The sequence below is a fragment of the Capronia epimyces genome, assembly GCF_000585565.1.
Source record: "Capronia epimyces CBS 606.96 chromosome Unknown aczIQ-supercont1.4, whole genome shotgun sequence".
In the NCBI taxonomy this organism is placed as follows: Eukaryota; Fungi; Ascomycota; class Eurotiomycetes; order Chaetothyriales; family Herpotrichiellaceae; genus Capronia; species Capronia epimyces.
In genome coordinates this window covers 1,223,296-1,251,191 of record NW_006912907.1, presented here as the reverse complement: position 1 = coordinate 1,251,191, position 27,896 = coordinate 1,223,296, and the positions used below count along the sequence as shown (strand labels likewise).

Below are 27,896 nucleotides of genomic sequence, written 5' to 3'. Positions count from 1 at the left end.
TCACCATCACGATCACTATCAGTCGACCTCAGCAACGTCCCTCTAGAGTCTTGATTCAGTACTTGTTGCCCTGACAGACTGTTTCGGGAGCTCGGCGGCAGTCGAGGTTGTCCTGAGCCTCGCTCAAAGATTGCAGTTTTCTCGGCCTGCGGCCGGACTTCACTAGTATCACGGTGTGTCAATCGTCGAACATGGCTTCGCCCGTGGCAAGCACGACCTGTAGGTGTAGAGATGAGTTCTCTTATCGAACGCCAGGGGGCCTTGCGGTGTTTGTCGCATTTTGTTGAACTGAGCAGCTGCTAACAGGAGATTGTCGTTCCGAACAAGCCGAATACTCTCTCGTACTGGAAACTGTCCTTGGGCTGTCCACTCGAACTCCGTATCGGCACACCATACTCCTTGATCAGGCACTGGAAAGGTCTGGCGCTGGGCTTCATGCTCGACTCTTCGACAGTGGCACTTTCTTCTTTCCTCTCTTGGAGATCCCCCCACAGATGAAATAGCCTCTCCTTCACTTTCGCAAGCTCACGTGCATTGCTCTTATCCCTCAGATTGCAGGCCTCCATATTGAGGAGATAGTCCCCGTCACGGTCGGCGACCAGAAGTTCTATACGCGCACGCCGTCCACCTCCAACCATCTGCTGCGCAGCATCCTCAACGAGGAGGAAGAACCGCCATTCCCATTTCACCTCATTTTCATGGTTCTGGGTGAGGTCGATGTCCGAATCCTCAGGATTGTCGCAATCAGACAGGCAGTCGTACTCTGATTTCTGTCGAGGTGCAGCAAAATCCGCAATGTCGTCCGGGAAAAAGTCCACAACCCTAACATTTGCCTTGTACTTGCTGTTTTGGAACGGCAGTCTGAAAGTGGTACCCTTGGCTGTTGTACGTACCAGTATATCTGGGTCGACGATATCCATAATCGTCTTGCAAGGCACACTGACATTTTCACAGCGAACGGTCCCATTTGGTTTGGTCAAAGTCTTCTCACTGGCGGCGGCCGCTTCGTCCGATCGCTGTTCAGCTTCATCCTTTGCTCTGCTTTCCTTCTTTTTGCGGTTTCTTGTCTTGGTCTTTTTACTCTTGGGCTCATCTGCTCCCTCATTCTGCCTTTTTTTCGCCACCTGCGCATTGCGTACAAACCGGAGATTTTCCGCTTTGGCCTTTGTTTCATACTCTCGTTTGCGCAATAGGAGGGCTTTCATACGCTCGTCGCTGACTCCTTCATGCGGCTTCCGCACGTCGACATTAACCTTGGTAGGATTGGATCGGTCTCCCCGACAGCAGCCTTCCAATTGTGAACCGTTCCTGTCCATCTTGATCTGCACGTTCCGCAAGTACACAAAAGTGCCCTCCTTGACTGCGCTTTGTGCGTATACCGAATGAGAATCAAACAGGGTGATATTCATGGTCATCTTGCCCCATGGACCAGGCCACTTGCTGGAGGAGTCTTCTATATAGCCGAAAGGATCGCCTTCTCGGCCGCCCTCATTGTCTCCATAGCGATACTCATACAGCCTGTCATTTATGGTGTAGTCAGACACATATAATTCAGTCCTAAAGTCGGTCCCATAAATCCTTCGCACTTCCCCAAGTAGTTCCACAAATAAATACTTGTTGGTTTGGGGCACCTCAAGGTCTTTGATCAGGCGGAATTTCCCGTCGTAAGGCGAGGTTTTACCGCCATTGCTTGAGATGATATGATCGCGCTGCAGCTTTGTAGAGCCGAGCAGTGGACGCCATTGAGCAGCATCTTCCTGGTCTGCTAGCCATCTCGCATATCGAAGCTCGTGCTCGTTGAATACCTTTTGGTGGCGATTGATGGGATCATCCTGGCCAGACCATCTAGCCTGGCGTTGCACGTCCTGCACAGAGTCCGACTCTGCCAACGCTGTGGCTGGCAAGATAACCCACTCCGACTGGATGTTGGAGATGCCGAAGATCTCACCGCGAGTATTGATGGTTTTGAAGTTGCGTAAGATCACCACATCTCCTTGGTTCTGGACCGTAGGTAGGTGCTTTAGTTGCTTACAGAAGAAGCGGAAGGTCATACCACAGCCGTATTCCCAGGTTCTGTCATGCAAGGTGAGTTTCATCGTGAAATCCGAACCCCTGGAGAGGACGGGCTCGAGGAAATCCACGCATACCCCCATGATGTGGTAATGCTCGTTTGTACTGCGCGCGAAGGCATCCTTTAGGCTGATACAATTTGCTGGAATGGGCCCGGGATCCATTTTGGAGTCCTCGGGTTGGGACGAGGTGCAGCGGGCAGCAACGGAACAGGAACAGCGCCAGGGGCCGTGGCAGCTTCAGGCTGGCAACCGCATTGCAGGAGGGGGGAGAAGCGAACAATTGGATTGGTCGACATGCGCAACCGCAACAGCAGCAGCAGCAGCAGCGCAGTTGAACGGTGAGGTTGCAAGCCCTCTTGTAGACGCGTTGATGCTCAAACGCACGCGACTGTAGCCTGAGGTGCAAGAAAGGCGCGCAGGCACGTGACCTTGTGCCAAGCAATGTGGCATGTGCCCAAAACCCGAACCCGCGACGACGGTTTGCACTGCATCTTGAACTTGAAGGCAACTTGCACCTTTGATCAATTTGCCCATCTTATCCACTCTGGCGCTTTGTTATCACTGTCGTCCAAACGTTCCTTGTTGACAGTTCCCAAGCCTTGTCCTGTAAAGCATCGCTCAGGACAAGTTGCAGGTTGACGATCCGCCCTTTCAACAGCAACAACCTAGATTGTGTTACTTGCTGAAATATCTTTGATCATGGCGGACAGATACATCCCAGAGCACCGTCGCACCCAGTTCAAGGCTAAAGGCAGTTTCAAGCCTGATGAGTTGCGTCGCCGACGCGAGGAGCAGCAGGTCGAAATCCGTCGACAGAAGAGAGAGGAGAATTTAGCCAAACGAAGAGGTGTCCAACGTGGAAATGGCGAAATCGGGATCGGTGGCCTTACTGAGGCAGATAGCGACGATGAGGCCGGCAACATCGAGAGTGAGGTGAGTCTCAGATTCCGTCTCCTTAAGCATTCACCGCTCACCATGTCTCTAGCTCAGCACAGAACTGCCAGAAATGGTTAAAGGCGTCTTTTCGGACCAGATCGATGCTCAGATCCAAGCCACCACCAAATTCCGCAAACTCTTGTCCAAAGAACGCAACCCACCCATCGAAAAAGTCATCGAAACCGGCGTCGTTAGTCGCTTCGTCGAATTCCTCCGCTCTCCCCATACCCTCGTCCAATTTGAGGCAGCATGGGCTTTGACAAACATTGCATCCGGCTCGGCAGCACAAACACAGGTGGTTATTGAGGCGGGCGCAGTGCCCATTTTTGTCGAACTTCTAAGCAGCCATGAGCCGGATGTTCGTGAACAAGCCGTCTGGGCCTTGGGCAACATTGCTGGTGACAGTCCTGCTTGTCGTGACTATGTTCTCAGCCAGGGTGCCTTGAAACCGCTCCTTGCCCTGATCGCTGATGGGCGCAAATTGAGTATGCTTCGAAACGCCACTTGGACATTGAGCAACTTCTGCCGTGGCAAGACTCCACAGCCAGACTGGAATACGGTAGGCACAGTCGCTCCTAGGGTAGCACGATCTTTAGCTGACACGAGTCTAGATTTCCCCCGCCCTTCCCGTCTTAGCAAAACTCGTTTATATGCTCGACGACGAGGTCCTCATCGACGCGTGCTGGGCCATCTCCTACTTATCTGACGGTTCCAACGACAAGATCCAGGCAGTTATTGAAGCAGGAATTCCTCGACGTCTCGTTGAACTTCTCATGCACGCTTCCACGTCGGTCCAGACTCCCGCATTACGTTCCGTTGGAAACATTGTTACTGGCGATGACGTCCAGACACAAGTGATCATCAACTGTGGTGCACTACAGGCTCTCCTGTCTCTACTCAGCTCCCAGAAGGATGGCATTCGCAAGGAAGCATGCTGGACCATCTCCAACATTACCGCTGGCAACAGCACTCAAATCCAGGCTGTCGTTGATGCCGGCATTATTCCTCCTCTGATCCATCTTCTGTCCAACGGTGACTTCAAGACTCGGAAAGAAGCTTGCTGGGCTATATCCAATGCTACTTCCGGAGGCCTCCAGAAGCCTGAGCAAATCAGATATCTCGTGACACAAGGATGCATCAAGCCCCTTTGCGACTTGCTTGCGTGCCCCGACAACAAGATCATACAAGTCGCCTTGGATGGCTTGGAGAATATCCTCAAGGTTGGAGAAATGGACAAGGAGGCTGCCGATGCGCGTGCCCCTGAGGCACAGGTCAATCGATACGCTTTGTTCATTGAAGAGGCCGGTGGTATGGAGAAGATCCATGATTGCCAGAACAACGCCAACGAGGAGATCTACATGAAGGCATACAACATCATCGAGCGATACTTTTCGGACGAAGAAGATGCTGGCGCTGATATCGAAGAGCTGGCACCACAAGCTAACGCCAGCGGTTTTACACTCGGGTCGAATCAACCCCAAGGCCAGTTCAACTTCGCCAACGGCAACGACACTATGGATATGTAACTGTCCTAGGAACCGGCAAGTCGCCAGATCCCGCCACGGCAGTGCGCGTCGGCGCTCCAGATAAGCCAGGCAACCGAGAGCCATCTGAAAAGGCCAAGTATCCCGCCAGTTGTGAGCCGTCAGCTTGCTGAACATGTACCACAACACCCGCACAGCACCACCACCCAGTCACCCAGTCCCGCAACCCGCTTCGTTAGTTCCGCCGAGCACCATATCCACCCGCCCGTCCTCTTGGAAGTACGATTGCGATATCATCCACGACCCAAACCAGATGCACCATCATGTATACCCCTTACAAATCGACATAGCACATCACCCGACCCAGCATGTGATAGAGGCGTTCTTTAGGCAGAGAATTTGAAGGCTTATTGAATCTCGGCATGGATGTGGGGACGAACCCGCAGAAAGGAGGAGAAAGAAGACTCAGGACACGAGATAATGACGAATCAGGCAGGATAGTCTCGTCCGGCGTCCTTTATTTGAGCTGAAGCCCATGCCAATGTATGTCGACTGCTTTCTAGTCCAATACGATCAATTCACCCGGGAGGTCTGTTCCGTTGCTTCTTGCTTCCTGTGCTTCGTGTACCTCGCACCGGTTCTCTCGGACCTAGTAAGACGCTTCAATATTACAGCTGTGCAGAAAGACCCGCCGAGTATCGAGACGTCGAGGGCGTTTGCGTCAACCCGGACCCAGGAGGCCTGAGGCGTCGGGAACACTCCGTAGTGAACTGCGGTTGATGACAAGCAGGATAGTTCTATGCCGGACCGGGAGGCGTGAGTGGCCGCTGAGGAAGGGCAGGCCGTAAGCCTTAGGACCTGTGACCCGTCGTGTGTGTCGTCTCTACCAGGTATGCAGCCCCTCGTATTTCCGTGGGGTTTGATGTACCGCATCCCACAGCCCAGATCCCATGCACCCGGCTCTGGTTCTGGTTGTACCCGTCATAGACCCCGCAATCTTGGGCACGTACGATGAGGCAACATGACAGCATCTGGATCATCATCGGCAGGACTGAACCCCTCTCCATTCTCCATTCTCCATGTCGGACGGATGCCGTCGGCAGGGCGGGGATGCTTGTATCTGCAATTGCCGATACATACGACGGAGTTGCGTCAGGGTTTCGAGGGGATATAAAGGACGGGGGAGGAGGCAGGTTAGAATCTCGGGCTTGTCAAACTATTCCTAGGAACATTCCGCAGCCTCATTGCCATCATTCTGTCTGTATACTCAAGGCTCCCCCAGGCCAATTTGAGAGAGAAGAACGAACCTTTCCACCTTTGATAGGTCTTTGTGTCTTCCTCGTCTTCTACTATACATGCCACTCTGACCGTCCCGACATACAATCCAACTCTTGAGCCTTCGTATCATTCGTGTCCGATCCAAAGCTGCCAGAGAGGCAGGCATCCACTGCTGTCTGTCCGAGACCAACCTACCCTATTGATAACCTCCAATGTCGGCCACTGAAGTCCGCGTCGATCAGTCGGGTTCGGCCAAAATGAAGGCGGTCAACTACCAAGGCCCGTTCAAGGTCAAGGTCGAGCAGGTGCCCAAACCAGCGATCGAACATCCCGATGATGTGGTGGTCAAAGTGACAACAGCTGGTGAGTACAAAGTCCGATATCTGAGCAGTGGGCAGAGCCAGGTTTCAAGGAAGGCGAGACGAACGCTGTTGAAGAGGCAAGAGGGTCGGTTGGCTGACTGTTGCGGAATACAACGATCTAGCCATCTGTGGTTCGGACCTGCACATGGTGAGTGAGCATTGCGAACACTGTATCTCCGCTCCTTCAAAGCCCTAGGAGCTGCCCCGGCATAGATAACAGTGGCCCCCTCTTCCTCTTGCTCCAACTCCGAAGAAGGTGGTGCTGATGCGCAGGACAGTATGAAGGGCGGACCGGTGCCGAGCCTGGCATTACCTTTGGTATGTGTTCATGTCCAGCGACTCCTAGATGGTTGAAGTTCTAGGCTGACAGACGCCGCGGTATGAAAGGCCATGAGAACATGGGTGTCGTCGAAGAAATCGGGGCTGGTGTCACCTTGCTCAAGAAGGGGGATCGGGTAGTCATGCCGTTCAATGTGGCCGATGGCCGTTGCCGCAATTGCGAAGAAGGAAAAACCGCCTTCTGCACCGGCGTCAACCCGGGCTTTGCGGGTGGCGCGTATGGTTATGTTGCCATGGGGCCATATCGAGGTGAGCTGCACCCACACCAACACCGCGGCGCGTCCGCCGCACCCACACCCCCCCTCTCCCTTTTCTCCTCTCCGCCTCGCCCCGCCCCGCCCCTCCCCCCGGAGCAGTGAAGGCTTCCTCTCGAGCAGGCATACCCCTCTCAGGGTTCCGGACCGGGACCATTGATTGCTGATGGCTGATTTCATGTACTGTAATACACAGGAGGGCAAGCGCAATACGTCCGGGTCCCATATGCGGATTTCAACGCACTGAAACTACCTCCCGGCAAAGAGCACGAGAGCGACTTCATATTACTCGCCGACATTTTCCCCACAGGCTGGCACGGTCTAACACTCAGCGGGTTCAAGCCGGGCGAGAGCGTTGCCGTCTGGGGCGCCGGCCCGGTCGGCTTGATGGCCGCGTACTCAGCCGTCCTGAGAGGCGCGAGTCGGGTGTACGTGGTGGACCGGGTCCCGGAACGACTGGCGGCAGCGGAGAAGATCGGCTGCACACCGATCGACTTCTCCAAGGGCGATGCGGTCGATCAGATCCTCAAAGCGAACGGGGATATGGTCGACCGCACCGTAGACGCCGTCGGCTATCAAGCCGTCGACACCGGCGGGAAGAAGGAACAGCCCAACATCGTGCTGGAAGACATGATCCGGGCCACAAGACCGGTCGGAGGGATGGGAATTCCCGGCCTGTATATTCCGTCCGATCCTAAGGCCCCGGACGAGTCGAGTGCGAAAGGAATGATCAGTCTGAGCTTTGGGAAGTTGTTCGAAAAGGTACGTTGACTGACTCCAGCTCTCTCTATCTTTATCGCCCCCGTCCGCCCTTCTCAAGATGGCGGTGACGATGGTGATGACGTTGATGATGATGATGCCTCGAAAGTAAGACTGACGCCTGGTGTGTTGTTGCTTTTCTTTCAGGGTCTCTCGCTGGCCACCGGGCAGTGCAACGTCAAGCAGTACAACCGGTATTTGAGAGACTTGATCATCGCCGGCAAGGCCAGGCCGTCCTTCGTGATCAGCCATGAGATTGACATCGAAGATGCCGAGACGGCGTATGACAAGTTCGACAAAAGGATTGATGGGTACACCAAGGTCTTGATCCATCCCAACGGCCCTTTGTAGGTAGCTCTGTTGCCAGATCAAGTGCACTTTGGCAGTGCAGTGTGGGAGGTGTATGTGTATTTCTCATGATATGGATACAGTACTTGCTGGAGCATGGCAGAAGCAGATGAATGCTTTGGGTTCAGGTTGTTCCATTGGCTTAGATGCTGCGTATTAAAGTACCATATCGACCTTGCGTCTCTGGAGATCTCGTTGTCGGCTGGATCGTGTGTGAGTTATCTCTGCACCGTGACGGCTGCAAGACATAGCAGGCGCTTTACCCCGGATGTTCACCGAATATGGCGCTCGACGGGCGAGAGTCACGCCGGTTGTCCTGCCTGACTGGCTTTTGGTCGTACCTAATAGTAGGAAAAGGGGCCTCGAGGCTGAATTTGGCACGCTGTGATTGGCCAGTTGTGGCTTGGCAGGTTCTACCCAGCCTGGCCTGCCCCTGAGTCAACTTGTGGCTTCATCCTAGGCAGGGGTTTGAGTCAAGCAATGGAAATGATGCCGAGCTGTTGAAGTTGAGGATACATCACCGGCTTGAACAGCAGCCTGGTCCTACAGAACTGCCGGTTCTGAGCTCCTATTAATACTACATCTTCGCCGCGATCACGCCATGTCCCTCGACTTTCCCTACCTAGGTCCCTCAATCTTCGTCGAGTTTGAAGGCATTCGGGAAGAGTGTCGGGCCATTCACAGCACTACTGTCATCATCTTCGGCAGGTCACTCAACGGCACCATTGAGCTCGTTCGTGCCGTTCCACACACGCCATCACACCTTAATCATAGTATGAGACCACAGATAAACTCTTTCGGTCTTCTTCTGATATGTGATTAAGATCTTGTATCGTCGCCATGTCTTGCTCGGATATATCTTCTGTTCGTGTCATCATCTTAGCGTGAGTCTTCGGATTCAGAGAAGGCGCCCGTGACGGCGTGGCCGACCATACAGGAACAACAAACACAGCGATGTATGCAAGATGGAGAGACATTATCGGCTCAGGTGATTCAGTAGAAACCTGAATGGACTGACCTGGGCTGCAAATATGCTGGTGCACACACAAGGCTGTGAAAGACTGCGGCAGGACCAGGCTGTTATCTTGTGACGGTGTATCGGCGGCAGAACTGGCCTCACTAGCTCTTCGAATTTTGCGGCGTTTCTTGCACCATTTGTGTTCCTGATGGTGCCTTTGACGGTACTGATCTTGACCCTTTTTTGGGGTTTGTTTTGGAAGGGGTCTTGCTGGGATCAGTGCAACATTACCTCCATCATTGTCGTCAGAACGATTACTCGGGTCGATCTAATATCCAGAAGAAGGTGATGATTTATCCTCCGGCCAAGAAATATTGCGGGTGTTGGAATGAAATATCGTTATTTGCACCAGTCACCTCGAAACAATGCATGGGCTCGCAACCTCTCCTTTCTTTCGCAGACTGCACCGCATCAGCAGGCTAGAAAAGCTAGAAAACAATGCCGATGATACCATCGAGCTGCAACCTGAGGCCCTCGAAGAGACACAAGATCACCCACCGGGGTGGTGGTCGTGTGGAAGTCTGGAACAGTAGTTGTAGGTGTGAGGTAGTTGAGCTAAGGCTAAGTAGACCACTTAGTATACACTTACAGAGTATTGCCCCTAGACAGCGCGGGTAGAATCGGCGGCACAAACAGGGCGGAGAGCATAGGCTCAGGCGTGTCTATCCACCATTCATTCAGCCGAGCTTCTGGGATGTTTGAAGCCGCGGCACCGCTAAACGAATGACCTTGTGGTTCGCAGAACAACGTTCAACGGTGTCATCTTATAGTTTCGGGCCCGTCGTGTTTATGATGCTGTTTTGTACTTAGGTCAGACGACCGAAGGGACGGATGTTGATGCGTGCACTGGGATGTGGCTGGGGAAACGAGGTTGGAGCCACCGCCTCGAGCGACCGAAGGATCTCGCTGAGCTGGGACACGAGGCGGAAGGATTGGTGGAAGGGTTGGTGGATGGGTGGCCGATCTCGCTTTTCGCCTTTCCTCCTGGGCGAATGCGAATCTGCGGTGAAGCTCAAGCTCATGTGGCCAACATCTCGCGCGATGGTGTCAATGGCGAGGGGCACAAGCCAAAGCTAAGATTCCGGAAATGTGGATTGATCCAATTAACAGGTGCAGCGCCAGCCATGTGCAAGAATGGTCGGTTGGGAGGAGGACTGATGGATCCGAAAGGCAGACTGGTGGTGGGATAGACGAAGGTGGAGGGGTCGGGGCGGTTCCACGCACAGTTCTAAGTCAGGTACCTACTAGGTACCTAGTCGGTGCCTAGTACCCAGGTGTCTTAGGTAATAATAGTAGTGTATATGTATTACTACTAGGTACTATACGGATACACTGACACCTGCTGATACTACAGAAGTCGCACACGAAGCGAGATAAGATCCTGTACTGTACTGTACCTCCACCAACGTTATTGGGGAGTTGGGAGGCGCCATCGCTGTCAGGGCCTGTGCGCTCCGGGCACCAACTTGCTAGAACGGCTCTTGGAATCTACTCCTCCCGTACTATGGTTAGTATGTGTAGACTAGATGCCACCAGGGACTAATTCACCACCGGTTCGCGATGGCGACACCATTGCCATTCTTCCGTGGCTCTAGGCCTTGCAAAGTGCTCAAATACCCTGCCATCGACCCTCGACCCTCGACCCTCGACCCTCGACCACTGTAGCCGTCAGTAGTATCTGAGTTCTAAGTGACGCTTCACTTCGACGACACCCTGCCAGGAACGATGACCCTCACATAGACCCTGGGAGGACGCCCTCCTTGATTCAAGCATCCAACTCTACCGTCGTTGTCTCTCTTTTCGACTTCCACCTCTGTCACTCTTCTCTTCCACTTGTCAGTCGCTCATCGATTCCATCCACATCATTGTTGCAGCTTTTGCACGTCCGTTATGCCGACCTAGACTGTCTACCTTAACAATCAGGGTTGCAACACCGCCAGCCCCGTTGGGCGTCGCTCCTCCTTTCTCTGTCGCGAAACCAGGCGATCGATCTCTACAGTCGCCTAACCACCCATGGATGCTGAGCTCAGCAATCAGTCACTGGTCACGCAATAGCACAGACAAAAGACGAAGAACCACCAAAGATCAGTCCAGCTGTTGCACGAGGTTTCCCCGCGCTAATCCAGTGCCTGCGCTGCGCCTGGGTTGGTGGACCGATCTTGGGCTAGAACTAGAGTCTGACCGGGTCCCAAAGCCCCCCATCCACACTCGCGCACTGCGTCCAGAGTCAAGCCTCAGTCAAGCCTCGCCGGGCTGCGCTCTAGGCTAGGCTCGACCTTACCAGCCATGCCTCATTTCCTGTCTTCTGTCATTCGATCCTTCCGCAACAGCAACAATGACGGCGACGACGAGATCACCTCTCATAGCTACGCATTGTCTCGCCAGTCAGAAGATGTTCCTTTTCTGACGCGGGAGCACCTGTATTTCAAGAGCCCGGACCTAGAAGATGGAGCCAATCCGTACACTGACCCATCTTCCGACAACCCCGATATCAAGATTGCCAAATCACCCATCATCGTCACCTGCACACCCGTCGCCGTCACCGTCCCCGACGCTTCCTTTGACCACGCCTCAGCCGCTTTTCCTCCTACATGGCACTGGGCAGATATCACCCCATCATTGAAATTCTTGGATTGGCGGGGCTGTGCTGTGGTGCACAAAGAGCATATCCTGGAGAGACGTTCATGCGCACCGCATCGAATCACTGTGCTGAGAAAAGTCCTACGCCTTTTGGCCTATTCGCTGATGCTTCTGTGAGCAAACGTCTTGTGTCCTTACCATCCTTCTTCTTCTTCTAACGCATGTTGTAGGGGACTCCTTGAATTCATCGCATTAGCATGCGGCCTCCTTGTTTCCTTCTTCCCTGACGAAGTGGACGAACGCGTCGTTTCCTGGAAACTCTCTGCAGGGTTTTCGGAACACCTAGGTCACTGGCCCACCGATTTCTCCGCTGATGTGCAGCCCGTCGCTTGCCATTCTCACAATGACTATTGGCGCAAGGAGCCTCTGTTTTCCGCATTGCACGCAGGTTGCACCGGGGTCGAGGCTGATGTGTGGCTGTATGATGAAGACTTATATGTTGGACACTCCACCTCTGCTCTTACTCCGGAACGGACTCTCCGTAGTCTCTACATCGACCCATTGATGAAGATCCTGGACCAACAGAATCCCCTCACTTCATTCCAACCTTCTTTTGACATCCCTCGACATGGCGTCTTCGACACCAACCCGGCCCAAACCCTCATCTTACTGATCGATTTCAAGAACGAAGGTCACGCCATCTGGCCATATGTCTCTGAGCAAATTGACCCTCTCCGCGAAAAGGGTTATCTCACCTATTTTAATGGCAGCGATGTCATTGATGGGCCTGTCACCGTCGTGGTCACCGGGAATGCCCCCTTTCACGCCGTGGTTGCAAATCCTCATTATCGGGACATGTTTTTCGATGCTCCTTTGGCTCTTATGGAAAAGCTGTCTGATATGACCCCGCCAGGTGAACACCCAACCCCACAAGGCACCCCGGTCGAGGGCGTGCGCCTTATGCGGAGCAAGCGAACAAGCGAGGACAAGGACCAAGGCCAAGGTCTCTCCGGGGCAGCCCCGTTGAATCCCTCAATATATTCCCGGGCTAACTCGTATTATGCATCCGTCTCCTTCAAAAGTGCCATTGGTCCGCCATGGCATGGACGGTTGTCCAGCGAACAGATCGAGAAACTCCGCAAACAAATTGCAGGGGCGCACTCGCGTGGCCTCAAAGTACGATACTGGGGAGTTCCCAGCTGGCCCAAAGGAATGAGAAACCACCTGTGGCGGACTCTAGTTCAAGAAGGAGTTGATTTTTTGAACGTGGATGATTTAGACTCTGTTACCCGAGGCACCTGGGGATGGGGCTCGAGGCAGTCTTGGTTCCGCCGTCCGTGGCGGGCTTGGTTGCCTGGGACTACTTGAGTATGCTGCTTCTCCATGACGAGGGAAGGATTGTACCATGCACCACGAATGCAACGACCGAAACGCGCGATGAGTCAACCCTGAAAGAGGACAAAAGCTGAATCTGATAGAGCAACCCAACACAGAGGTACGAGAGGGTGACGAAGGAAATTTCATGACTGCTGAAGGGATTGAAAGAGATGCAAGTTGAGTGTGTCCATCATGGTGACACACGCAGCAGGCGTAGCAAGGCGTTTACCTGCGCAAGGAGGAGTTTTCCTCGTGTCGTTCAGCGACTGGCGTACACGAAAGTGGTCTGTCAACAACATACGATACCCGGGAGTCTTTGATGCAAACCGATACAGGACCGCATAAATGAATGGACTCAAACTTGGAAAGTGTCTTCCGCTTTTCGTTCTATGCTGCCGTAAGCCACGTCTGAGAACTGGTCTAGATGATGAGCTACCTAGGTATGCTATTACTACCTTAGGGGGTGAGTTCAGGAGTTGCCCATCTGCAAGCAATTAAGCAGAAGCCAGCGACGGATAGCGCTGCTTTGGGCTGTTTTTGTAGACGCGCGCTGAAGCGCCAATTGTGTCCAAGATCGAATTATCCCTCTCGGGGCGGCGTGAAAAAACACTCAAATGGCAATAGTCAAGTTCTTGGCGCGGTTGCTGAGGCAGCGTGGCTGAAGTTGAGAACGTCATGCACTTCCCTGTGGTGGTCCGGACTTCACACCACATCCGTCTGGATCACAATATTACGAACCTCGTCGTCCTATTAATATCACAATACTCAAGCCGCGCTTGTAGGTACTCACGGTCTCCAAATTAAAGAACACAGAGTTGCAAAATCATCAACAGTTTGTCAATCATGCCTCGCGGTCGTAAGCCTAAAGCAAGTACCGGCTCCGCCGCCTCTCATGCTCAATCCACCCTCTCGTTCAACAGTAAATCAGCACGAGTGACAAAACCAAGCACCAGACAAGATGAAACCACGAAGAAAAGGGTAATCAACCACCTCTCAGAGTCGGCGCCGGCGCAGATCGAAGAGGAAGTGGTTGCAGCCCAGACATCAGAGCAGAAACCGGAGACCCGGTCGGTGGAGGTCGGAGTGACGCCTGAACCACAGCCAGAGTTGGAGTCAATCCACATTGACGTAGCAACTCGAGAGTCGCCGTCGAGCACGCCGGCGCAATCGCCGAGAACGAAACCAAAGACCAAGAGGACAACTGTACAGGCTGGACAAGATGCTCGAGAAGTCGCGGCGGAGAAGGTTACGGCAGCGCAGTTGAAGAAGTACTGGCAGGCTGAGGAGGACAGTCGGCTTGCTCCTAGAGGTACGTTTACAACACTTTCCAGAGCCGCACCTGAATCTATTGTCTCTGGCTACTTAGCTCAAGCCACCCCTCGCCGTCTTCTTCTGCTTTTTCAATCATCCTGCTTCGCCGTCAAGTTAAATACTCAACGGATCCAAAGACTCACATATGCTGCAGTTCACCAAGAAAACCTATCACTACACGAAAAAATACTACGCCACTTCGATCTCTCCTCACAGTACGGACCCTGCATTGGCATCACACGGCTCCAACGGTGGAAACGCGCCAACATGCTCGGCCTGGAGCCGCCAGTCGAAGTGCTCGCCGTGCTACTGCGTGAGGAGGACAAGAAGACGAGTCAAGGGTGCGGCACTTTGGCGTATATCGATGAGTTGGCTGGTGGCAGGGTCATTCTTGTTGAGTAAGGGCAAGAGTTCAAGCAGCAGGGTTAGTAGAACGGCACCGATTTGAGTCGGAGTAGGGTGGGTCGAGGTGGTACACATGTGCTACTAGTATCAGCCAGCAACTCGGTGGGAGGGCACTACGCAGTGAGGATCGCAGTGAGGATCGCAGCTGTGTCAAATAATGACGAGTGGAGTGCCCAGTGGTCGCCCACTGATTCCGGGCCGCATAGGGTTCAGGTACAAACTACAGGCGGCTGTGCGACACTCTTCATGATATTGTGCTGGGGATGGCATACAAGGGAGCCAGGAGTTTAGCGAGAGCTGGTTGCATTGCGCTGCGAAAAGTCGTCCGATGGAAAGGGAGCTTCCATCTACAGAGTATTCTTTCCATGGGCAAAGAATATCGATTGACTTGCTTGCCTGCGTAAACAGCTGTCATTATTGTGCCGGTCTAGCTATGTTATTGAAACCGCTCATCGTGTCCGAGTTCGGCAACGTGTCACACGATCCTTACTCCCTCCCTTCGCGCAATCAACACAAAGAATGAACTCCGGAAGAACAACCCCCAAGGGCCCCTTTTCCGATCGCCTAGGCGCATGCCGACCCTTCAAACTCGATTTGATAATTGATACGCTCTGGACCAGAATCACTCATCCCTCTTTCTCATTCCACGGTCTAACCCCCAAACTCGGGAACGGTAGTCTTCTTTCCCAGGAGAGCCAATGGCACGATACCACTGACGTGCATCTCGGGTCCAAACACATGCAAGTTGAGCTTCAGCTCTTGGCCCACAGCCTTGATGTTCTTGAGACCTTCCTGGTAATTGGGGCCTGCACGACGCACCCAGATCTGAACTTTGTGTTCGTTGAGCGCGGACGCGACCTCCCTCAAGGCACGAATGACACCCTTGAAGGTCGAGGCGACATTGGTGAAGTTGGCAATGCCTCCACCAATGAAGAGCACCTTGCCCTCTTCGCGCTTGGGTGCTCGTAGCATGAGGTCAAGGACAGTGCGAGCGTAGTTGTACGTCTGGGTCTCGGTCGGGGCGCCTGAGTATTCACCATAGTTGGCGAGTTCGCTGACAAACCCGGCGGAGGCAATGGCGTCGGCATAAACCACCGAGGCACCACCGCCAGCGACCAAGGTCCACACTCGACCTTTCGTGTTCAGGAGGGTAAGCTTGAGCGATGCACCGGTCTTCGCATCCATGTCCGCAATGTACTTCTCTTCTTTGCTGAGTTCACGACCAAAAGGTGCGGGGAATTCCATGGGTGGGCCCACATCGATGGTGACTTTTCCGTCGCTCTTGACGCCGGGAAGACCAAGGGCAGCCGGGCTTCGTGCAATAGCCCATTTTGTGCCACATTCAAAATCCGCAGTTTGGTCGAGCTTCGCCGCAAGATCAAGGAAGTGAACATCGGCCGATGTGCCGGCGGCGTTGGGGATAACGACCAGAGGGTTGATTTCCAGGTAGGTGAATTGGCAATCAACGTAGACGGAGTAGAGTCGGATAATGAAGTCGAGCAATACATTGTGAATACCCGTGGGGACTTTCTTCAGAAGAGCAGCTGCCAGCTCTTGGTTTGAGGGAAAGCTTTTCAAATCGACCGGTATCAGGATCTTTTCAGCCTTCGCATCGACATCGCCCACGTCGACACCACCCTCGTGGGTGAAGAGAATCCAGTCACCCTAATAGCCTAGTTAGTTCTGATCCACACCACCAGCAGCTGCACAACTTACGTCTCGAACAGAATTGATGTTAATGTAGTATTCGGTGTCTTGAGGATGGGGCACAAAGGGCTCAACCAGGAATTGTCTGAGGAAACCAGTGACGGTCTCAACCTGTTGTTCCTTTCCGGCTCTTGCCTCGATCCAGGCTCTGGCTTCTGGCCAAGTCTTGTTCAAGGCCAGAAGGCCACTCTTTCCTCTTCTCTTGATCAATTGATCTGGTTTTGCGACGAATTTGGCGCCGGGAGTGAGTAGCCAGGGATAGGTGGCCTCGGCTTGGTCCAAAACGGTCTTGACAGACTCGTCTTCAGGAAAGTAAAGAGAAGCGAGTTTGGGCGGAGGGTTGTGGACGCCGGTAGACTTCAGGGGCGTGGGCTTAACAACGGGAGCACGAGTTAGGTGGTAGTTGAGGATGGCCTTGCCATCAGCCTCGAGAATGGACTTTGCAGACATCGTCGCAGTAGTGAGGGGTAGAGTGAGAGATGGTCAGGGAAGCGCTGTTTTCGTATCACCTGTGAGTCGAGGAAGTCGGTGTGATAAAGAAATATGAGATGGTAAAGAAGACAATTGACAGTGTGCAAGATGGCCGACTACTCGAGTCCAGAGTGTGAGAAGGGAGGGCGTGGTGTAGGGCAAGGGGAGGCTCGCGCAGTTGCTGGGGTCAGAATTATTGATGGCAGTAATGTTGGCGTTCGGAGAGTAGAAGCTCCCTAACATTTTTTTGGTGGAGGGCGGTTGTTGGGAGCAGGGGTCCGGCAATTAGGGTCTCCTCTGGAGACTGCTAAACTTATCCATGGCCCAAGGGCTAAGCCAGGGGGGCCGTAAAGCCGCCAAATCGACAGGCGGAGCGGGGGCTTAGGGGCCCGGGCTTAGGCCCTCACCACCTGGCACCCTGTCACCCTGAAGCTCACTACATTACCTTAGGTACAGTACTACAGGGAGGCACCGACGCCAGGAACAGCCTCCCCCGAATAAGTCGCTACGGTCTCAGCTGTGATTTGACCAAGACTGCATATGTCGGTGACCGCCTGCTGACTGCGTGACGTTGTCTGTGCTCGCGTGCGCGCATTCTGTTGGATGAGAAGAAACGCCTGGCCGTGTCTGACGAGATACTGCGATGGATGATGATGGTACTGTTAGACTCCTAACCCGCCTCGAGACTGCCACAATTTTCTGTTGGGCCGCATTGATCTTTCTCCTTACTCATTCTTGTGTAGTAAACCCCGTACAGAGGAGTATGCAACGTAACACAGGTGACTGTTGCTCTGGCATTGGCCCAATGTTCCACCCAGGCGGTACGAGATACGACGTGTAGGCCTAGTAGACCGGACTCCGAAGCGAGGAATACGCGACATGCAGTGGTGCAGACTCCAGAGTAATACGTTTTAGTTGGGGAGACCCCTAGAGCACATACATTGTAAAAAGTAAGACCACCGAGCATTCAGCCTTTCCGGAGCCCGGCCGGCAGAGGCGCAGGGGGGGAAGGGGCTGAACTGCCGTGTTGGACGGCGAAATCTCCACCGCATCTCTCACCGCCCGCAACGCAGGGCTCTGATTCTCTGCAGCCCAAAGCCATTGGGGGCCGCCATTCCTATTTTCGGCCCCAGCCCTGGTGCTAGCACCTGCAGCTGCTTAGTAGCCGGAGTTGAGTCTCAACGCTCCATCCCCGTTGAAGCTGCGCCAAACACTCGCCATTTTTTTGGATCACTACCCTCAGCATCATCTAACGAGTACAGTCAACTCCACGTCGAACACCATCCCTAGAGGAATTCCTCATCTCCCCTTCTTCAGTGTTTCTTCTTTACCCAAATTCCAACCGACCTTTGCGACGCTTCTTTCTTCTCCTACACATCGCCCAACAATTATCCTGCCCCGTGTAAGTGAAGTCCCCCTCCTTATTGCATCGAAAGACGCTCATCTTCACTATCTCGCGTCCTTTGGTTTCCGCTTCTTTCACTGACGCTGTGGGATTACCAGTCCGTGAAAGATCGCCCACCATGCCTGCTGCAACAGAGGCACCTGCTCCCCTTTCCAATGGAGTGCCCAAAATCAATGTCCAAGATGGCTCGTCCACCCCGGAATCGGACAACCTGATCTCGGCCAACGATAACATCCGTCGTTTCGACCCTCCGTCAAGGGTATTGAGCCCTGCTCAGCATGCTCTGTTCCACAACAAGACAAGATGTTTTGTCTAGTGAGTCTTTGCAGACACAACAAAGATGGAAGGCGTAGGGAAGCTGACAGACGACACAGTGGCATGCAGCCAAAGGCTGTCCAGGGCATGCTGGACTTTGACTTCATTTGCAAGCGAACAACGCCATCGGTTGCCGGTATCATCTATACTTTTGGCGGCCAATTCGTCAGCAAGATGTACTGGGGCACCAGCGAGACCCTCCTGCCCGTTTACCAATCCGTCGAGAAGGCGTTCGAGAAGCACCCCGATGTCGACACGGTTGTCAACTTTGCTTCTTCTCGATCAGTCTATAGCTCAACGCTTGAATTGATGAACTACCCCCAAGTTCGCTCGATTGCGATCATCGCTGAGGGTGTTCCCGAGAGACGCGCCCGAGAGATCATGGTGAAGTCAAAAGAGAAGGGAATCACCATTGTTGGTCCCGCCACGGTTGGTGGTATTAAGCCCGGTGCCTTCAAGATTGGAAATACTGGGGGTATGATGGACAACATTGTTGCTTCGAAATTGTACCGCCCAGGCTCGGTCGGCTACGTCTCCAAATCTGGTGGCATGTCCAACGAGCTCAACAACATTATCTCCCAAAACACGGATGGTGTTTACGAAGGCATTGCCATTGGCGGTGACCGATATCCGGGCACGTCTTTCATCGACCACTTGCTCCGATACCAGAATGAGCCTGGCTGCAAGATTCTTGTGCTTCTCGGCGAGGTTGGTGGTGTTGAGGAATACAGGGTCATTGAGGCAGTGAAGAAGGGCCAGATCACCAAGCCCATCGTCGCATGGGCCATTGGTACCTGCGCAAGCATGTTCAAGACAGAAGTCCAGTTCGGTCACGCCGGTGCTTCAGCCAACTCTCAACTTGAGACCGCCGTTGTCAAGAACCAGTCGATGAGAGAAGCCGGCTTCTATGTTCCCGAAACTTTCGAGGATATGCCTCAAGTTCTGGCCGAGGTCTACCAGAACCTTGTCAAACAAGGGACCATTAAGCCAGCTCCTGAACCATCGCCTCCCAAGATTCCGATGGACTACGCCTGGGCTCAAGAACTCGGTCTCATCCGAAAACCCGCTGCTTTCATCTCCACCATTTCCGACGACAGAGGCCAGGAATTGCTCTATGCTGGCATGCCTATCTCAGATGTCTTCAAGGAGGACATCGGTATTGGCGGTGTTATGTCTCTCTTGTGGTTCCGTCGTCGTCTTCCACCCTATGCGAGCAAATTCTTGGAGATGGTTCTCATGTTGACCGCCGACCATGGTCCGGCGGTGTCTGGTGCCATGAACACCATCATTACCACTCGTGCTGGCAAGGATTTGATCTCCTCTCTCGTTGCTGGTCTCTTGACCATCGGTTCCCGCTTCGGTGGTGCCCTGGATGGCGCTGCTGAAGAGTTTGGGAAGGCTTTCGACAAGGGCTGGTCGCCGCGAGAATTCGTCGACACTATGAGGAAAGAGAACAAACTGAGTAAGTGGATCGGAAGGCACGGCAGAACTTAGCTAACCATCTTCCAGTCCCTGGTATTGGTCACCGAGTCAAGTCGCGAAACAACCCCGATCTTCGTGTCGAACTCGTCAAGGAATATGTGACGAAGCACTTCCCTTCTCATAAATTGCTCGACTATGCCATCGCTGTTGAGACCGTCACCACGTCCAAAAAGGACAACCTCATCCTGAACGTTGACGGGTAAGTCTTCTTCCACCAGCTTGATGGATACTGCCATCTAGGCCAATACTGACGCATCGGTTGTTGCAGAGCTGTGGCTGTTTGTTTTGTTGATCTCATGAGAGGATCTGGAGTCTTCTCTGCCGAAGAAGCTGAAGATTACCTGAAGATGGGTGTGCTCAACGGCTTATTCGTCCTGGGTCGCTCTATTGGTCTTATTGCTCATTACCTGGACCAGAAACGCCTTCGGACCGGCCTCTACAGGTTCGTCCCTTACTTTGAGTGTTGGAAGACGAATTGAAACTAACCTACCCGGCAGGCATCCTTGGGATGACATCACATACCTCTTGCCTACCCTTGCCAAGGGATCTGGAAACGAGGGACGAGTTGAAGTTTCTGTGTAAATTGACAGCGATTCAGTAGCACGGGTGAGGGTTACGGCTGGCTTCAAGATCAATGGGGAGTTGCGCGGCGCTGGAAGACGATTAACCATGGCTGAGTAAAACATCGATAACGGGCTATCGATTGGATCCACTGTAGTACGAGTACTCGAGGGATGGTCTTCAAAGAGGCATTAAATTTCCGGAAGCGTCTGGGTAATGAGGAGGGTGCTCGCACAAGCACAGACAATAGGCATTGACCTAACAGATATGGTCGAACTAGGTCCAAACTAGGTCCGCACGATAGGATAGAACCCAGTGGTATTGTTTGGCACAAGGGTGAGACAAAGATTTCTGTATACCCGCCTATCATGCGTGACAATGCTCCACCCACAGCATGATAGCAAGGCTGAGTGGCAGCCTTGTCAAGCCACCAATGGTTAGACCGGGCTTTAAGCTCTCGCAGGCAGCGCCAGAGGAGAATGCTTGTTCAGGGTAACTAGTGCTAAGTATCACTTCAATACTGGCCCAAACAGCGCATCGAATCACCGCGTCTTCAAGCAGTTGTCAATGACTTCACACATCTCGAGGACCTTTTCCTCCTCCAACCGGCGTCCGACAATCTGCAACGCGACGGGGGCGCCGTGGTAGAAGTCAGCGTCATAATCTGCTTGAATGCGGCGATCGATGTCGCTGAGGGGGTTGAACGTCGTCAAATCTCGAGCTTTGTCGAGGTTCTTGTCGGCAACTGTCACGGGAAAGGTGCAGGAGGCGAAGTCTATATAATATGTTAACTAGGATTGCACAGGATAGTGGAAAGGTGAGAGAGATATGGGAATGGTGGCCGGGAAAGGGGAAACGGATGTTTGGGGCTGTGACGTACCGAGGAAATTCCAGACACCTGTGTATCTGTATATGTGCGCGTATACGTTAGTCATGGACAGAATATGAGGATGGACTTGGTGAATCTTTGTCTTCCTGCCTGAGTTTCTTCTCTTGATGGCAGTACTCTTCCCAGCAAAGCTTGGGAAGACGCCCTCCACTCACGTAGGAACCCAAGTGCTGTGCTGGAGGGTCAATACTTACCCACCATACAAGCCCGAACGCTGTGTTTCTCCAAGCCTAGGGGCTGCCCAGGGCGATACTGCCTGGATAATACCGTCGATACGTGGCTTTTCGTCCGTGGCAGACGCGTTCCAGCGATCGAGATATGCCTTTTGGAGCTCATTGCGGCGCATATTCATCAGACGCATCTTCGTCGGGCCAAGCTCACTTTCGCCAGCCTGTGCCGCTATGGCGTAGCCCTGCATGGAGGGAAAAATGGGTTCATTGTAAGGTTTCACCAAATCCATGATTGCGGCGCCACCCAGATCGAAGAACGCGGCTTGTAGGTTCTGCGGGATGGTTAGCGGCGGCTTGTCAAGCGCTGCGATCACGTTCAAGAATAATAGGCGGGAGGGACGAGGTGTCAGCGAAGGTCCACGAGCCAATGGGGATCGCTCAAAGAGACGAGAGAATCCTGAAACAAAGTAGCAGGATCTTGGGACCTTCGAATCAGTATATGTCGGGCGGCTACAGTCCTGACACGAGGGCGTAGAGATTTGAACCCTACCTTGACGATTGCCTCATGGTCTTCGGTTGGCCAAGGAACCACTTCGTGGCCTTGACGTTCCAGTGCTGCCTTGGTTATATTCAATGCTCGTTCCACGGGTGGATGGCAGGTCACGAGGCCGTCATCAAGACCAACGAGACCAAGCCTGAGCTTGCGTCCAGGAGGCTGGATGACACTTTTCCTCCAAGGAATTGGAACACATTTGTGATCATGCTCCCACGGAGCAACCTGTTCTGACAAGACAGCTTCGGAGTATAGCTGAAGGGATTTCAAGGATCTCGACATCGGCCCGTTGACGGCGAGGATGTATTCTTGCCCGGCTATGCCAGGTTTCCCACCATAGGTTGGATAGCGACCGAAGCTGGGTTTGAGGCCGTATAAGTGGCACCAAGCAGATGGAATGCGAATACTGCCACCGATGTCTGTCCCAACTCCCAAAGGCGACGCTTTGAAGGCTATTATAGCACCCTCTCCACCACTGGACCCGCCGGGACTGAGATGCTTGTGAAGAGGGTTCCGAGTCTCACCCCACACATTGTTGTTGGTCTCGCCCATCATCATTGCCACAGGGACGTTGGTCTTGACATAAAAGACTGCGCCAAGATCTCGCAGGATGCTCACCAACAACGCGTCTTTCTGCATGGGCTCATTGGCGAAACAGGCCATGCCGTTGCTGCTCGGATGTGGAGCGGTAACGAGGCAGTCCTTGAGCGAGATGGGCAGGCCATGCAAGGGACCGATGGTCTGGCCCGTACGCGCAAGATATTCGTCAAGGTATCTTGCTCTCTCCATCGCCTCAGGATAAAGCACCTCAGTCACGCAGTTGGTCTAGAATGTCGTCAGCGAATGGTTCCTTATGGGTTTGAGCAGAGAGATTTGCCATACAAGTTCCTGGGCTAGAGCTGATGCCTTGCAGAATGTTTGTGCAACCTCGAGAGCGGTCCATTTTCTGGTCTTGATGTTCTCGAGAATAGCATCTGCCTCGGTTTGGACGATGGCAAGTTCGGCATCTGTATAATAGCCTGAACTGAGAGCGAACTCGGTCAAGTTTTTGGGTAGGTCTTCTTCGTTCCAGGTGGGAGTCTTGTAGAATGCAGCAATGCTGGCGGCCCTTCTCTTACGGGCGATGGCCGAGGCTTCCTTGTAGTCATGCGTCACCATATTGATAGAGCTCAGGAGGGCTGAACGTTACGAGGCGGAGGATGAGAAGAAGACGCAGTGTGCCTATAAATGTAAATGCAGCATGTTGACAAGCAGCCGGGCATGGCGGATATAGTCGATATGTGCTTCATTGCGATAGCGGAGCACCATGGTCTGTGATGGAGGCCGTCTTGGGCCTACACCTGCGGAAAGAGAGCTGATTCGATGAATAGGCAGAATGATAGCATATGTACGGAGTACGCACCGTGGCGGGCGAAGATATCGAAAATAGGTCGTGCAAGTCCGAAAAGCAAGTCCACCGCCGAGTCCCTTGTACTACTAGTAGTACGTGTAGGACTACGGCTGGTACTTGGTCCAGGTGCTGGTCGACAGAGACAGATACTCCCACCACTCCGTATAGTAGGCTAGGTGGTAGGTAATAGGTGAGATGCAAACCGTGTGTGGCTGATGCACTGCGCCTCGCTGGCCAGGTCACGTGGCATGACTCCGCCACCACTTTCGGCCAAGCCGGAACGGAAGAAACTTGTGTCCGTGACTGCAGTGCAGTGCGTGTGGCGGTGAGGAGCTGAGGGCGAGGGCGTGGGCGTGGGCGCAGGCGCAGCGGCGCAGGTGTAGGCGGAGGCGGATGACCACGTCTGCTGGTGTCGCCAACTCCGAGTGCACCACTGCACCCCCTCACTTGACTACAGTGCAATTTGCGAAACCCGTATCTCGGGGCTTGTCGCCTTTTGCCGCGGGGCTGAGCTGACGACTGACTTACGAGAGCTCTCCCAGCTCCCCCCCAGTGAATGTGCGTCCATCTCTTCATAAAGCTTCATTACTCCTGTCCTTGACCTCTTCCTTCCATCCATCACTCTGGTCGACATACCTTTCTCAATCCACCTATCCTATCCAGCCTCTTCAACGCCTTTCTCAAGCTACTACTAGTATTGATTCAAAATGTCTGGCCCCTACGATTCGTACTCTGGCTACGGCCAGCAGCAATCCCAATATCCTCAACAAGGTTACGGTGGCGGTTATCCTCCTCAGCAGGGCTACGATCAAGGCTACCAGCAACCCCAGTACCCTCAGCAAGGCTACCCCAACTATCCCTCGCAAGACAACTTCGGTCCTCCTCGTCGCCAGGACTCCTTCGGCCCCCCTCAGCAGGGCGGCTTCCAACACGGCCAGGCTGGCGGGCAGTATGGCGCTTATGATGCCAGCAACCCGCAAGGACACCCAGGCTACTATGGACAACCTCAACATCAAAGCCATGGCGGCAACGACGCCTATGCTCAAAACCAGGCCTATCAGACACAACTAGCCCAAGGTGGCGGTCAACAAGCAGGCCAGTATCCCGATCCGAACCAACACCAGTTCCAGGCACAATCCAGCGATCCAAATGCCCCTAATTACGATCCTAATGCTCCCCCCATGACCGAAACCGATCGCGGCCTACTCGGCGCTATTGGCGGCGGATTCGGTGGTCATATGCTAGGCAAGAAAGCCAACCATGGCTTCCTCGGTACGGTTGGTGGCGCCATCTTGGGCAGCATCACCGAAGATTTCCTGAAAGACAAGAAGAAGAACCATAACAGTAGCAACAGCAGCTGGGGCGGTAGCCGATGGTAGATGGGCATAACGACATGGACGAGATTTTCCTTCAGCGGCATGACACTTGAAAAATCGACCTTTTGACGGTGGCTGCTTTGCTCGACTGTCTCATTTCTGTTTCGTGGAAACTGGGTATTCCGGTTTTGGGATGCGTAGATGCAGTTATGATTGTCTATGGGATCTTGCATAGCCATTGCTATGCGGCATCAGTGATGCCCCTATTCTCTTTTGCTCGTATCTTTAGCTCTATTGGATTTCAGCTAGAGCAATAAATAAATCAAGTTTCAATCACAACTTCCCTTTTGTCCACTCTTTCCCCATCTGACTCACTAAGTCAAGGTTGTCTCCTAGGATCGTAAATTGTAGCGTCCAAGACTTCGCAGTATCTGTATTCTATATGCGTAGGCCTTCTTACAGTAGATCGCGGACTCCGTGGCATCATACCTAGGTAGGTATATCATAAACGAAACTCGGCCTACCTTAAGGTACGTGGGAGCCTGGTCTGCCAGTGCGGTACACAGGCACGAGAGATCCGGTCTCATCGACGAGGGTAGGTGACAAGTCACACAACAGACGTGACTTTTGCCAGGGTCTAGCCAAGGGAGAGGACGTTCTGTATATCCGTACTAGTGAAACAGACTCCATCTGCACAAGTAGCATTCTAAGCCCCTTGAACCTCAGGGGTATTCAACGCTGGCACCTCTATCGATCTGATGAGTGGCGCAGCGATCCCCTTTCCTGTTTCTGTTTCCTGACCGATCTTGCCAGCGTCACCGACTTGATTCTCATCACCATCACCACCCTCCGCCACAGGTTTCATAGGGCGGAAGCCGGCATACCCGTCGTCAATGACTCTTTGCACATGCCCATAGAACGCCTTGAGTCCGCCAAAGTAGAACCGCATAGCGTACTTCTTGCCCGGTACGTTCTGGCCAAAGATCCACGACGCGGTTTCCTTGAACAGACTCCCTTCCGCCTCGAGATCGCATTCACGGCCCCACTCCTTTTCTGCCTCGGCCACGGCTTCAATGACCGGTGCAGCGGACGTCGAGAGACGAACACCAGTTTGACTGGTTTCGTGCTGTGTCCGTGCACCCGCCGCGGCGGCCTCCGCGTGCTCGATGAGTCGCGAGATCAAGTCGACGTGCGCTTCAATCGCCGGCGGGAGATTCGTGAACGGACCCTGCGGGCCGGTTATCATTAGGAGGTTCGGGAAATTTGGCACCGCCACGCCCAGGTAGCTGGTCGGACCGGTCGGGTCCCAATAGTCCTTGAGGGAGAGGCCGTTGCGGCCTCGGATGCGGATACGGTTGTAGTTGCCCTCGATGGCGTCGAAGCCAGTCGCGAACACGATGATGTCGAGCTCGTGCAGGCCCGCGGTGGTCTCGATGCCCTTGGCCGTGACGCGTGTGATGGGTGTCTCCCCCAAATGCACAATGTCCACGTTGGGCCGGTTGAATTGTTCATAGTACCCTCCGTCGCAGAGTGGGCGCCGCGCGTAGTAGTCGTGTGGCTGCAGCTTCCGGGCTTTCTCGGGGTCACGAACAATCTGCGAGATCTTGTTCCGGATGAACGTGCATGCGGCTTCATTGGCTTCTTTGTTTGTTGCAATGTCACTGAAGCCTCCGAACATGAACTTGAAACCGTTGCCTTGCCGCCACAGGTCTTCGAAGATGGTGTCGCGTTCTTTCGCCGACATGATGGAGTGGAAAGGCCGCGTCGATTCTACGAAGCCGAAGCCCACGTCTGAGGCTTTGACCTGGTCCATGATTTCGTCGTAGTGCTCGTTGACCCATTCTCGATACTTGGGCTCGACTGGTCGATCTTGGCTTGGGACCGTGTACTGAGGATGCCGTTGGAAGGAGGCCAGCGACTTGACTTTCGGCGCCAGTGCAGTAACGACTTGCACTCCTGTCGATCCGCTGCCTATCACCCCGACTCTCTTCTCGGTCACGTCGAGACCTTCTGGCCAGGCGGCCGTGTGGCACATTTGACCCTGGAAGGTATCGATCCCCGGGATGTCCGGGTAATTGGCCTTGGAGAGTAGACCTAGGGCAGTGATGAGGTATCGCACAGCATAGGTCTTGCCGGTACTCAGGCTGACGTGCCACAGGCCAGAAGCGTCATCCCAATCGGCCGCGAGAAGTTCTGTGTTGAACTCCATGTCTTTGCGCAGATCGTGCCGTTGCGCCACGTGCTGTAGATATGCCAGAACATCAGCCTGCCTGACATAGTGATGCGTCCAGGGATAGGTTCGCAAGTCTTCCTTGTCCCAAGAATACCGATACACAAAGCTCTCGGTGTCGCTCATGGCCCCCGGATATCGGTTCCAGTACCAGGTGCCCCCAACGTCGCTGGCCATGTCAATGACCTTGACGGCCAGACCCATCTGCCGCAGACGGTAGAGTTGGTATATGCCCCCAAAGCCGGCACCGACTATGAGGGCATCTAAGTCTTTAGCTACTGGCTTCATGTTGCACTGTAAATGTGAGCAGCAGGAACTTCGAAGATGCGGAGGATACACGTCCTGAATAGTATCCAGGACCCGTCAAGGCCATGAAATAGAAAATGGATTCTCAAGAGACTTGAAGAGAGAGCCGCTGTTGGCGGACTTGCCTGGGCAAGCTTTGCAATCTACCATGGTTCAAAACACCATGGAGGTTGTCTGGCGGCTGAGCAATTCCATGGAATTCATCTCGATACCTTGCATCTGGGGCAGCCCAACATCGGTTCACGCGCCAATGGGTGCGGAGTAGCCGAAGGGGAAACATACTCCCTGCATGAGTAGAAGCAGGCGAGCGGTGTCTTTCATGAGCGACATGGTATGAAGGGAGAATTGTTGAGCAAGCTGCGTGACACAGAAGTCGGAATTTCAAGGATGAGCACAGCACCTTAGTGACCTAACTGAGATATAGAGGCTTAGGGGGCCTCCTCGGCCTAAGGAGCCCCTAAGCACTACGCGCAACGCGACACAGGACCACTTGGATCAGGTATGTTAGGGATCTAGGTGCGTAGCTGTAGGTACCTAGGTACGTAAGGTATCCCCGTTAGGCGGGCTTAGGGGTACAG

General features: G+C 53.6%; 10 protein-coding genes across 10 annotated transcripts; 6 read left to right on the top strand and 4 right to left on the bottom strand.

The window, feature by feature from the left end:
- Window positions 1-299: 299 nt before the first annotated feature.
- On the bottom strand, window positions 300-2,234 carry A1O3_05075 (uncharacterized protein; the record flags this gene model as incomplete). The annotated part of the gene is made up of 1 exon (XM_007735203.1): window positions 300-2,234. The coding sequence occupies one exon, from the start codon at window positions 2,232-2,234 to the stop codon at window positions 300-302; it is 1,935 nt and encodes a 644-aa protein (XP_007733393.1).
- Window positions 2,235-2,771: 537 nt separating this feature from the next.
- Window positions 2,772-4,534, top strand: A1O3_05074 (importin subunit alpha-1; the record flags this gene model as incomplete). Its single annotated transcript, XM_007735202.1, has 3 exons — window positions 2,772-3,005; window positions 3,058-3,567; window positions 3,620-4,534. 3 exons carry the CDS (start codon window positions 2,772-2,774, stop codon window positions 4,532-4,534), a joined length of 1,659 nt encoding a protein of 552 aa, XP_007733392.1.
- A 1,448-nt stretch (window positions 4,535-5,982) lies between these two features.
- A1O3_05073 (alcohol dehydrogenase) lies at window positions 5,983-7,835 on the top strand (the record flags this gene model as incomplete). The annotated part of the gene is made up of 6 exons (XM_007735201.1): window positions 5,983-6,133; window positions 6,255-6,280; window positions 6,411-6,450; window positions 6,520-6,720; window positions 6,922-7,487; window positions 7,632-7,835. 6 exons carry the CDS (start codon window positions 5,983-5,985, stop codon window positions 7,833-7,835), a joined length of 1,188 nt encoding a protein of 395 aa, XP_007733391.1.
- A 3,301-nt stretch (window positions 7,836-11,136) lies between these two features.
- On the top strand, window positions 11,137-12,798 carry A1O3_05072 (uncharacterized protein; the record flags this gene model as incomplete). Its single annotated transcript, XM_007735200.1, has 2 exons — window positions 11,137-11,603; window positions 11,661-12,798. The coding sequence occupies 2 exons, from the start codon at window positions 11,137-11,139 to the stop codon at window positions 12,796-12,798; spliced, it is 1,605 nt and encodes a 534-aa protein (XP_007733390.1).
- An 852-nt stretch (window positions 12,799-13,650) lies between these two features.
- Window positions 13,651-14,520, top strand: A1O3_05071 (uncharacterized protein; the record flags this gene model as incomplete). Its single annotated transcript, XM_007735199.1, has 2 exons — window positions 13,651-14,116; window positions 14,273-14,520. The coding sequence occupies 2 exons, from the start codon at window positions 13,651-13,653 to the stop codon at window positions 14,518-14,520; spliced, it is 714 nt and encodes a 237-aa protein (XP_007733389.1).
- A 654-nt stretch (window positions 14,521-15,174) lies between these two features.
- On the bottom strand, window positions 15,175-16,680 carry A1O3_05070 (ATP-citrate synthase subunit 2; the record flags this gene model as incomplete). Its single annotated transcript, XM_007735198.1, has 2 exons — window positions 15,175-16,188; window positions 16,240-16,680. 2 exons carry the CDS (start codon window positions 16,678-16,680, stop codon window positions 15,175-15,177), a joined length of 1,455 nt encoding a protein of 484 aa, XP_007733388.1.
- Window positions 16,681-18,224: 1,544 nt separating this feature from the next.
- On the top strand, window positions 18,225-20,485 carry A1O3_05069 (ATP-citrate synthase subunit 1; the record flags this gene model as incomplete). The annotated part of the gene is made up of 5 exons (XM_007735197.1): window positions 18,225-18,421; window positions 18,481-19,883; window positions 19,931-20,102; window positions 20,172-20,345; window positions 20,401-20,485. 5 exons carry the CDS (start codon window positions 18,225-18,227, stop codon window positions 20,483-20,485), a joined length of 2,031 nt encoding a protein of 676 aa, XP_007733387.1.
- Window positions 20,486-21,006: 521 nt separating this feature from the next.
- A1O3_05068 (uncharacterized protein) lies at window positions 21,007-23,234 on the bottom strand (the record flags this gene model as incomplete). The annotated part of the gene is made up of 5 exons (XM_007735196.1): window positions 21,007-21,239; window positions 21,345-21,370; window positions 21,548-21,855; window positions 22,074-22,901; window positions 22,959-23,234. 5 exons carry the CDS (start codon window positions 23,232-23,234, stop codon window positions 21,007-21,009), a joined length of 1,671 nt encoding a protein of 556 aa, XP_007733386.1.
- Window positions 23,235-24,173: 939 nt separating this feature from the next.
- A1O3_05067 (uncharacterized protein) lies at window positions 24,174-24,845 on the top strand (the record flags this gene model as incomplete). Its single annotated transcript, XM_007735195.1, has 1 exon — window positions 24,174-24,845. The coding sequence occupies one exon, from the start codon at window positions 24,174-24,176 to the stop codon at window positions 24,843-24,845; it is 672 nt and encodes a 223-aa protein (XP_007733385.1).
- A 643-nt stretch (window positions 24,846-25,488) lies between these two features.
- Window positions 25,489-27,300, bottom strand: A1O3_05066 (uncharacterized protein; the record flags this gene model as incomplete). The annotated part of the gene is made up of 1 exon (XM_007735194.1): window positions 25,489-27,300. The coding sequence occupies one exon, from the start codon at window positions 27,298-27,300 to the stop codon at window positions 25,489-25,491; it is 1,812 nt and encodes a 603-aa protein (XP_007733384.1).
- Window positions 27,301-27,896: the final 596 nt, after the last annotated feature.